Source organism: Physella acuta, unplaced genomic scaffold (genome assembly GCF_028476545.2).
Source record: "Physella acuta isolate Inbredline_101_S28 unplaced genomic scaffold, ASM2847654v3 ptg000429l, whole genome shotgun sequence".
Taxonomy (NCBI): domain Eukaryota; kingdom Metazoa; phylum Mollusca; class Gastropoda; family Physidae; genus Physella; species Physella acuta.
The window spans coordinates 4,169-16,620 of record NW_026731948.1 but is presented as its reverse complement, the minus strand read 5'-3'; the positions used below and the strand labels follow the sequence as shown (position 1 = coordinate 16,620).

Sequence of the window (12,452 nt, the reverse complement as noted above, 5' to 3'; positions counted from 1 at the left end):
TAGTACTTAAAGACATGAAAATTATCTGAAAGAATGGAAATAAATAAAAAAATAAGTAGCAAAGGACAGAAAATGATGTTGTAAATGGCCTATGCTCCACTGGAATGACAAAGGTGTAGAAGTAGAATCTTAAGATTGTTAGAAGAGTTTCAAGAGAAACAAGAACAAGCTTTATCACCTGATGGCGTCCAACATCCTGAGCCCCATACGGACACAGTTGAGCGCGTGATGTTTGTCGGCTGTAGGGACCCCAGAGACACAGTAGTAGCAGTCACCCAGGATCTTGATCCTCATACAGTTGCTCTTCTGGGGAGGGTAAAGGTCATCTTAGTCAGGTGGTCAATCTCTTTGGTAGTGTCAGGCCATTCTTAGGTCACTTGCTTTAGATGTGTCAGGTCATTCTTAGGTCACTTGCTTTAGATGTGTCAGGTCATTCTTAGGTCATTTGCTTTAGATGAGTAAGGTCATTCTTAGGTCATTTGCTTTAGATGTGTCAGGTCATTCTTAGGTCATTTGCTTTAGATGAGTAAGGTCATTCTTAAGTCTATTACTTTAGATGTGTCAGGCCATTCTTAGGTCACTTGCTTTAGATGAGTAAGGTCATTCTTAGGTCACTTGCTTTAGATGTGTCAGGTCATTCTTAGGTCATTTGCTTTATATATGTCAGGTCATTCTTAGGTCACTTGCTTTAGATGAGTCATGCCATTCTTAGGTCCATTGCTTTAGATCAGGGGTCTCCAAACTACGGCCCGCGGGCCGGATGCGGCCCGCGAGATCATTGTATCCGGCCCGCGACGATCTTTTTGTCTACTGAATAAATGTTTGTTGGAGGTGGCCGAGGAGCTTTGCACAGAAAATTCAAAACTATTTGAAAATATAGCTTTGTGTGCAAATACAATTACGCGCCGTGTTGCACAGACGTTGGTGAAAACATTGCGACTCAAATAGCGAAAAATTCAAGCAAGTTAATTTCGCCATTTTTCAATTACAATGGATGAGTCGCTGGGTAGTTGTTCTACCTTAACTTCTTGTGTTCATTAGAGGTGTGGATGAAGACCTGAACACAACACAAGAGCTGGGTTATGTATGAGTCTGTTACCGAAGAGGATATCTAACCATAGATAGTTCAGAGACAAACTCAAAATCGCAAGATTTACTATATTTAACATCAGTAAGATTGCTAATTCTGCAAGAAAATTCTGAGCAGAGTATCTAAGAAAAGAAATAGGGGACTTCCTGATAGTAAAGGCAAGTCACAGTCATTATTGGCTGATGAAGATTGGGTATAGAAATTGGCCTCTGCTGCAGACATACTATTCTTTTAAATTTTCTGAACCTACAACTACAAGAGAGGGAAATCTAGTTTCTGATCTATACACCCACATAAAGGCCTTTAGATACAAACTTATCATGTTTTTGGAACAAGTACAGGCTAACAAATTGGCACACTTTCAGCAGTGCAAGGTCTTTACGGCTGAAGCAACCACTGAGTTCCCCCACGTCATTTACATCCGAGATCATTAAAGACCTCCAGCTGCAGTTTCAGTGGCGGTTTTCTGACTTGGATTCAAAGGCAGAAGAAGTGAGACTGTTTCAAAGTTCATTTGAAGCAAATGTTGTCAGTTGCAAACATGAATTGCAGCTGGAAGTCACTGAATTGCAAGAAAATGACTTCCGTAGAGACACGTTCAAAAAAGGGCGGGTGGGTTTGCATACGTTTTTGCACAAGGAAGACTTTCCTAACATTAAAACTTTTGTATCAAAGTATATTTCAAAGTTTCGAACAACATACCTGTGTGAACAAACATTTTCAAGACTAAAATATGTGTAAAACAATTTGAGAACAAACGTGGACCTCGGGTGGGGGGGTGGGGGTGGACACTTGAAATTTGTATATATTTCTTTATAAATTATATTTCGTTGGGGGGGGGGGGGGGGTATACGTTCTTCGGAGAAGGGGGGGCGCCTCGACCCTGAGGAGATGTCTTAAAGAAACTCTGGCCCCCGAACTGATATTTGATAGTTAATGCGGCCCTCGGGCTGAAAAGTTTGGAGACCCCTGCTTTAGATTGATAAGTTTTATTCAGTGGACCAGTCAACTCACAGAGGCCAGTTGATCGAAGCGTCCAAACAATTCATTCAACATCTTGACCAGCTCTGCTGCCGTGCATTCAGAGGCCAAAGGTGTGAAGTTGACGATGTCTGCATACAGTATGCTGCAGAAGTGGGGAAATCAAAAACATGAATTCACAGAATTTAAGTAATATTAAACATAAACACAAGACACTAATTAAAATAGATGATAGAGATGACTAGCTACATAAGGCCATAGTTTGAGTAATTTATAATAAGCATATAGTCTATGTAAAAAAAATCTTTATTCTTTAAAAGTAGAATATAATATTTAAAATCAATTAAAAAACGACTGAAGTAAGCATTAGAAATGGTTGTTACTGGCTATAAAGATTTTCTCAGCTTCTTCAAATAAAAAAAAAATCTACATATAAATTTAAACTATGAATGATTGTATGAACAAGAGGTAGTTAAGATTTTGCTTTGAAAAATAAAAACTAAAAAACATAAAATTACACATAGATAAGGCAATGAACTAAGTTGAACATATAGTGCAGTGTTATTTGCCAATTTTTTTGACATCGTATCTTTCAACATACACATACTGAAACATCATTGCATACCTAACATTCTCATATCTTTCAACATACAAATCCTGTAACATCACCTACCTAACATTGTCATATCTTTCAACATACTAATCCTGTAACATCACCTACCTAACATTGTCATATCTTTCAACATACAAATCCTGAAACTTCATTGCTTACCTAACATTGTCGTATCTTTCAACATACAAGTCGTGGAACATCACCTACCTAACATTGTCATATCTTTCAACATACAAGTCGTGGAACAACATCGGCCGAGGCTCCCGCATATTTTCCTGTAAATCTTTCTTGATCTCCGTCACCAGGTTGCTGGGTATACACGACACCAACAGCTCGTCCTTGACACATAAAGGGTTAAAGTAAGTCACATGACCACCAGACAAACGAGGGTTAATGGACTACTCCGACCAATTTTTTTCCAAACATACAGTTCCGAAGACTAAAACGTTGTTACTCAATTATTTTAGTTCTGTTCAACTTAGCAGACATTAAAGATATGTCAAAGAAACAAGGCATACATTTAAGATATGACAGTAATATAACAGAAGTCAGTATTGATAAGCAAGACGTATAGGGCCTACAATGTGTTAATAAGCTAGACACACTTCCCGAATTTGCCGGGTTAGCAAACATCAGAAACGCCGGTAATAAAGCAGATAAACATTCGAGTTATGCAAGAACCACACGATAGATACCCAAGAATAAGCAGACACATCTTAGAATAATCAGAATAACCAGACATTCTAGAATAACTAGACATCCCAGAATAACCAGACACATCATAGAATAACCACACATACATCCCAGCATAACCAGACTAACATCCTAGAGTAACTAGACACATCCCAGAATAACCATCCACATCCCAGCATAACCAGACACATCACAGCATAACCAGACTAACATCACAGCATAACCAGATACATCCCAGCATAACCAGACTAACATCCCAGCATAACCAGACACATCCCAGCATAACCAGACACATCCCAGCATAACCAGACTAACATCCTAGAGTAACTAGACACATCCCAGAATAACCATCCACATCCCAGCATAACCAGACACATCACAGCATAACCAGACTAACATCACAGCATAACCAGACTAACATCACAGCATAACCAGACACATCCCAGCATAACCAGACTAACATCCCAGCATAACCAGACACATCCCAGCATAACCAGACACATCCCAGCATAACCAGACACATCCCAGCATAACCAGACACATCACAGCATAACCAGACACATCACATCATAACCAGACACATCACAGCATAACCAGACACATCACAGCATAACCAGACACATCACAGCATAACCAGACACATCACAGCATAACCAGACACATCCCAGCATAACCAGACACATCACAGCATAACCAGACACATCCCAGCATAACCAGACACATCACAGCATAACCAGACACATCACAGCATAACCAGACACATCACATCATAACCAGACACATCACAGCATAACCAGACACATCACATCATAACCAGACACATCACAGCATAACCAGACACATCACAGCATAACCAGACACATCCTAGCATAACCAGACACATCACATCATAACCAGACACATCACAGCATAACCAGACACATCCCAGCATAACCAGACACATCACAGCATAACCAAACACATCACAGCATAACCAGACACATCACAGCATAACCAGACACATCACAGCATAACCAGACACATCACAGCATAACCAGACACATCCCAGCATAACCAGACACATCACAGCATAACCAGACACATCACAGCATAACCAGACACATCACAGCATAACCAGACACATCACAGCATAACCAGACACATCACATCATAACCAGACACATCCCAGCATAACCAGACACATCACATCATAACCAGACTGACATCCTAGAATAACTAGACACATGATAGAACCAGAAATCCCAAAATAGCCAGACAGAAATCCTAGAAAAGTCAGAAATCCTAGAAAAGTCAGACAGAAATCCTAGAAAAGTCAAACATCCCAGAATAACCAGACACATCCCAACATAACCAGACACATCCCAGCATAACCAGACATCCCATAATAACCAGACACATCCTAGAAAAGCTAGCCAGACATCCCATAACTCCCAGACATCCCATAATTCCCAAACATCCCATAATTCCCAAACATTCCATAATTCCCAAACATCCCATAATTCCCAGACATCCCATAATTCCCAGACACCCCAGACGCACCTGCTGCTGTTTCTCCTTCTCCAGCTTTATCATGGAATCCACCGAGTTCCGGGCCTCCAAGAACGCCCGCCTGTGGGCGATGTCAGACAGGAACTTGTGGCTGAGACCGATGACATTGGCACAGACAAGCACCAGCACCGTACAGACCAGCTGGGGGGGGGGGATAATTGGGAGCTGTTAGTTATTTGTATACAACAATTGCTACAGGATTATAACCAATCAACAGCAAATGGGTTAGAGAGCTAGAGAGAATTATGGCCACGGTACCTGTGAGCCAAGGTCAGCGGTCTCGGACATGGCCCCAGCTGTGACCAGGTGTAGCACGGTGACGGCGGTGCCAGAGATGAGCAGCCATTTTCTGGAGAGGGGTAGCACCATGTAGGATACAACCCTGGAATAGACATATGACATGTGACATTCATAACATGTGACATTCATAACATGTGACATATGACATGTGGCATATGACGTGACAAATGACATGTGACATTCATGGCATGTACACCGTGTAGGATACAACCCTGGAATAGACATGTGACATTTGACATGTGACATTCATGACATGTACTTCATGTAGGATACAACAATGGAATAGACATGTGACATTAGACATGTGACATTCATGACATGTACACTATGTATGATACAACAATGGAATAGACATGTTTCATATGACATGTGACATGCATGACATGTACACCATGTAGGATACACTCTGGAATAGACATGTGACATATGGCATTCATGACATGTACATTGTGTAGGATACAACGCTGAAATAGACATGTGGCATATGACATGTGACATGCATGACATGTACACAATGTAGGATACAACCTGGAATAGACATGTGACATATGATATATGACATGTATGACATTTACCATGTAGGATACAACACTGGAATAGACATATGACATGTGACAAATGACATGTGACATGCAAGACATGTACACCATATAGGATACAACACTTGAATAGACATGTCGCATATGACGTGACATTCATGACATGTAAACCCAAAAGGATACATGACATATGACTGATAAATGACACATGACTGATATATGACACATGACTGATATGTGACACATGAATGGTATATGAAACATGACTGATACATGACACATGACTGTTTCATGACACATGACTGAAATATAACACATGACTGATAATGACACACCATATGCATCATGACAAATTTAAGACACATACAAACAATATTTGACTCATAAGTCTATGATACTGGAAAGCCGTAATACACATACATAAACTTAACTCATAACATACTCATTGACAGATGACAGATATATCACATACATCTACATTATGACAAGAAAACACCCACACTGTATAAAACAAAGACGGCACATCAGATGTTGGCGTCCTGCCTTTGCCAAAAGCGAAGTAGACGTTGATGGAGATGGTGGTCCCGGCCAGGATGAAGAGACCCACGTAGGTGGGGTGGGTGAGGAACGACTGCTGGTAGGCGAAGAGGATGATGAGGAGGAGGGTGGTGAAGTAGATGAAACTGAGGCTGAGGTTGACGATACGGCCGATGGATTCGATGGGAGAACTCTTCTGCGACTGAAGGGGAAATAAAAATACAAACTTTTAATTGTGAGTAGGGAAACTTGGGAACAGCTCAAAAAGTCGAACAGGGAATACTGAATTTTTGAAACGAAATTTCCCAATATTGCCGAAAAAAGGAAAACTTTTCTAATAAAATAGAAAATTAAAACCTCAACGTTTTACAATATTATTTTTTTATGTCAATAAATTTAAGAATATATAAAACTATTTAGGCAAAACGTTATATTTCTAAAAACTGAGATATTCGTGCATCTTTTAGTTCCGCGGTTCAGAGTTCAAACTTTAACCAAATAACGTTGTAACCCTTGAAGCTCAACCGGAAGTGGTGACATTTTAAAATAGCCCGTACTGTAAATATATAGGCTATATATATTTGTCAGGGCCTGTAATCTATAACAATAAACCGCCGAAGTGTAAAATAAACACATACATGTGTTTGAATGTATAGACTGTTTTGTAATCCATCTAACAATATAACTATAGTGTACGGGCTGATCACTCCAAATATTTATATTCGGTTATTTCCTTTGAGTCTGAGCTTGTAGATCAATCAGTAATAAAAAAATTACTGCATTAAAAATCTATTCATGTTTAAAATGTAAGAGCGTGCGTAGAGAGTAAACAACTATGTTTTGTGAACTATTGATTTTATACTGCTAGCCTTATAATGGGAGGAGAGTCGTAAGGACAGGCCCCCTGGGTAAATACACTGGTTATTACTCTTTCAATAAAATAAAAAAAAATATTTAAAATAATTTGTTTGCAAGATTTGTTCTGCCTGTTTATAACAAATTTAGAATAAGTGTATGGTTTAAAATAATTTTTACATTATTTATTTTAATGCTAAAAAAAAAATTAAAAAAAATAATAGGGGCCTAATGGATGCAATCGATCAACTATGTTAAAAAAACCTAAATGTTTTAAATTGCAATGTGCAGTTATTTTTACAAGCATAAAAGAGGAAACGTTTTAAAAAAATAAATGTAATAAACGTAAAAAATAAAAATGACGTAATGCAAGAATCCTATCTGGCAACATCGCCACAACACTTACGTGGATAAAGGAAATGGCCAGGACCAACAAAACGAGTGAGATCAAAGACAACAAGGCCAGGTAGATGACGACCAGTGGGTACTTGTTGCTCACTGTGTACGTCTTGTACAGGCTCTCGAGGTCAAGGTCGTTGAAAGATCCCTAGAAACAAAACTACTAATTAGCCAAAAATAGAAATATGTTCTAAAATTTCTAAAATAAAAAAAAAAATTGTACGATTTTTAAAATGGTTTCAAAAACCTCAAATACACTCAAGAAAATATTCGCTACAGACGTTTGTAGGCCCATAAATACAATTTAATTTAAAAAAAAAAACTATTGTGGTTTTCAGTGGCGTAGCTAGGATTTTTAGGCCCTTGTGAAAAATTTATCAGGAGGAGAGGGTGACACCAAAACGAAAATTGTTATAGGACGGTGGGGTGACACCCTCAAACGCACAGGGTGACAACAATTTTCTTTTAAACAATATTTATATAAAACAAATATTAAAATTGCAATGAAAAAGTTTGAATTTTTCAAGGGAAAAGGGTCTTTATATTCATTGGGCCGCCTATGCCTTGCTTGTGCTTGCTTTACGGTAGATACGCCGCTGAGTGTTTTGTTAAACTATGGCCAAACAGACGTTCATACACGTCAATGTTGTGCTTTTTATTGTTTAAAGTTTGTTCACATATTCTGAAGATAAAGAAAACTAGAGTAGCGTTGTTTTTCTTTTTGCCCTTGTTAACTTCTACCCAGTTCATTAGTTCAGAATTAATTAGTAATTAATAAAATAGGATCCTTAAGGCCTAGTATCTAATCTAGCATATAAATAGCAGTGAGACGATTATTCTTATACAACGTATATATTAGACTATATAAATCACACGTTTGATATATGTATGCACACTATATATTAGCCTATACAGAAATTATGTTCAATATAATTAGGCTTACATAAGCTACACTATATAAACTATAAGCACGAGAAGAAGAATTTAAAGGGAGGGAATTAAAAATGTCGATCATCCATTTGTCTCCCCTTTTCTTGTTACAAGTTTCTTGTTACACACGGATGCGAAGGGTTAAAGTGATCTAAGATCCCATAATTGTAACTTGAGTTCAGGACCACATAGCTCTAGATGACTCAAGTCATGTCTTCCCTTTGTCTGTGAACTAGTCTAGTTTTTAGATACACACTCCACCACCCCTCTCCTAGCAGTATGAGCAGTATACCTATATATTAATTGGTTATTTTAAAACTATTTCACATAATGATGATAAAAATAAATAAGGAACCAGTATTTATGGTATTTTTAAAAATTTACTTTCGCGTGTACGAGGAAGTATGGTCGCCGTGAGAAACACCGAAATCGAGATTTTGACAAGTCTCGATTTCAATGTACTCCATCCTGAGTTGGAAACCCCCAGTGTCGCATCATGTCTATACGTGTGTTCCCTCTGTGTGTGTTAACACGATAACTTGGGCACAGTCTACGTTTAGGTAAACAAAATTTCATACACAAATATTATTTCGTACATTTAAATTGTTTTCAACTTTTGAGCGACAGTAGCGGTGCTGTAAGGGTACCTTAACATGACCCACTTAAAGCTATTTAGATAATGGTACCCGGACCCCCTTAAAGTCATTCAGAAAATGGGTACCTCACATTGACCTTCTTGAAGCCATTTAGAAAATGGTAGATTGACATTTTTAAAGCCATTTAGAAAATGATAAATTGGCCTTTTAAAACCATTTTGAAAATGGGTACCTACCTAGACCCCCTTAAAGGCAACAAGAGAATGGCTTCTTAAATTTGCTAAATCTGAAAATGGTTAACTCATCTTGACCTTCTTAAAGTCATTTATAAAATATTCACCTCACCTTGACCTTTCTTGAATTAAAGCCATTTAGAAAATGGGTACTTTATCTTGACCTTCTTAAAGAAAATGGGTACCTCACCGTGACCTACTTAAAACCATTTAGAAAATGGGTACCTCACCGTGACCTACTTGAAACCATTTAGAAAATGGGTACCTCACCATGACCTAGTTAAACCTTTCAGAAAATGGGTACCTCACAATGACCTAGTTAAACCTTTCAGAAAATGGGTACCTCACCTTGACCTAGTTAAACCTTTCAGAAAATGGATACCTCATCGTGACCTACTTGAAACCATTTAGAAAATGGGTACCTCACCATGACCTAGTTAAACCTTTCAGAAAATGGGTACCCCACCTTGACCTAGTTAAACCTTTCAGAAAATGGGTACCTCACCTTGACCTACTTAAAACCATTCAGAAAATGTGTATCTCACCTTGACCCGCTTAAGAGACAGCGTCTTGGAGTGTATGGGTTTCGGGGAGTCTCGTCCAGAGAATGCCAGGAGCCCAGACTCCATGTTGCCGTTGTGGAACAAGGTCACCTGACTGCTGATGCTGGACAGGCGGTGGTCGTGGGCGTCGTACAGGGGAGTCAGGGGCGGGGACTCCCCCAGACTCGAGTCCAGGCTCACGTTACCATGGTTTCTGTTTTTGGTGTTGTTGTTGTTGGCGCGCGTGTAGCTGACGCAGAGGTTGATGGCGGGCTTGTGGCGGGAGGACGGCTTCGTGGGTGGGGCGGCATTCAGACCGGGGTCCGGCCCGGGAGGGGTGTCGGGGTGCGGAGTCACGTGGCCGTCATCGAAGTGGATGCTGCGGCCGCCGTTGGCGAGGGAGAGTGGTATGGCGGCCATGGCACCATGCTACCCCGTCTGGAGGGCTGGTGGGTCGGATCTCTGTGTAGTCTCACAGCCTGATCTTGTCAGTCTATCCGACACGCTGGTCTAACTAGTCTATCCAATCTGACCAGTCTATCCAATAGAATAGATCACAGAGCCCATCCTCTTGATAGAGTGATTTGTCTATTCAGTCTATTCAATAGATCAGTTTGATGGTTCTACTTAATATAATAGCCTGTATTACGCGGTCTATTCCCCTCTTTTTCTGGGGTTGTGTGTTCTAGCTATTCAATAGACTTGTCCGATATGTTTATACAAAAGAATACACTGATAAGTCTATACTCTAATGTGTCTGTATCTGCATTTTAATTCAAATAACGTGATGATTCCATCCAATTAACTAGAGTGATTTTATTCACTAGACTAGAGTGATTCTATTAAATAGACTAGAGTGATGATTCTACTCAATAGACTAGAGTAATGATTCTATTAATAGACTATAGTGATTCTAACAATATACTAGACTGATTCTACCAATAGACTAGAGTGATGATTCTATCCAATAGGCTAGAGTAATGATTCTGTTTAATGGACTTGACTGATTCTACCAATATATTAGAGTGATTCTACCAATAGACTAGAGTGATGAATTGATCCAATAGAATAATCCTATTCGGCTTTTTTCTTATTTTAGATATTTGCCTGCCCAATATCCAATTATCCAATGAATCCGTCTATTAATCCACATACAGTTTGGATAACTGTGAGGAGATAACTCCTGTTGATCCACATATAGATTCGATAATTGCGTGAAGATAACTCCTGCTTTTACTGACGTTTGAAGTAGTATTAGATTCTCATTGCTAACATTTTCTTCATATGTTTTGATGAATACGATACATTTGTTGATTACACCTGTTCTATTTTTTTATTCAGCTTATCATTTGATCTGAAAATTTAAAAAAAAAAAAAACTTTATTAAAAAATTATAAAAATATGATATAATTTTAAATTTAAATTGAATAAAACGTGTGGAGTGTATGCACATTTCTGGGAGCTCAACAAAAGTTTTTTTTTTCAAATTTGATAAGACACCGAAAAAAAAACATTTCAAATATGTATAACCACGAGTTAATTGATAGAATATGTTTATATATATATATATATATATATATATATATATATATATATATATATATATATATATATATATATATATATATATATATATAAATAGATCACAATCCAGATGTTTAATACACTAAAATAATATACACTTACAATTACACAACCAACAACAGTAGGCCTGTATTATATATATATATATATATATATATATATATATATATATATATATATATATATATATATATATATATATATATATATATATATATATATATATATATATATATATATATATATATATATATATATATATCAAGCACCTGCACAACATACACAATAATTTATCAAACTTCACATTTATAATATGTACATAGTACCACAATCATGCTATGACGAAATAATTCCAATCCACTTCTGAAGTTAACACAGCTATGTGGTTATAAAAAAATCCCAAATAATAGAATAACATAATTACATATAAAACAAGCAGCGTCAGTCCATGTAAGGTGACACCACGTTTACACTTGCGACATGTATACTATACATGTCGCAAGTGTAAACGCCTTGTGAGAACTGCACCCTTAGAAATACTAAACACATCGCGATTATCATGATAAACATTTTGTTTACTGAACATGAACAAATATAGTTTTGTAGATGTTTACAAAATGTTTATACAATATAAACAATTCCACGTTTACCACAGCAAACTAATTGATTTTTTTAAAAAAAATAAGGTAATCTAAATCTAGAATTATAATAACTAAATTTGTTTAAAAACCTTAATATACATTTTGAAGACATCTTGTAATTGAAAAAAAATAACTAGCAAACCTAAACAAAATTAGTTAGTTTCGCAAAGAAGAAAGCACAAACACTTGAGTTTCGTTCGTGTTTATCTTCAAGAATTCAGACAACGTGTTTATTTAATTTGGCAATCATCCCGTCTATTTTAATCAACGAATGCATGCTTGATTCCTCATTTGTTAAGCTCCGGTTAGCCTATCAGTTGTCATCAATGTTTTAAATACCAGATCCGGTATGGAGAATAACAGCGAGTGAA

General features: G+C 37.6%; 1 protein-coding gene across 1 annotated transcript in view; it reads right to left on the bottom strand.

Moving 5' to 3' along the window:
• The window catches only part of LOC131942848 (adenylate cyclase type 2), a 24,135-nt gene extending 11,683 nt beyond the window's left edge, over positions 1 to 12,452 (bottom strand). The window contains exons 1-9 of the mRNA XM_059302796.1: positions 12,224 to 12,452; positions 9,860 to 11,210; positions 7,563 to 7,703; positions 6,265 to 6,503; positions 5,184 to 5,307; positions 4,917 to 5,066; positions 2,892 to 3,022; positions 2,105 to 2,216; positions 179 to 306 (exon numbers count right to left, since the gene is read on the bottom strand). Coding sequence (XP_059158779.1) covers positions 179 to 306; positions 2,105 to 2,216; positions 2,892 to 3,022; positions 4,917 to 5,066; positions 5,184 to 5,307; positions 6,265 to 6,503; positions 7,563 to 7,703; positions 9,860 to 10,276 — 1,442 coding nt within the window. The 5' untranslated portion in view covers positions 10,277 to 11,210; positions 12,224 to 12,452. The remainder of the gene's footprint in view (positions 1 to 178; positions 307 to 2,104; positions 2,217 to 2,891; positions 3,023 to 4,916; positions 5,067 to 5,183; positions 5,308 to 6,264; positions 6,504 to 7,562; positions 7,704 to 9,859; positions 11,211 to 12,223) is intronic.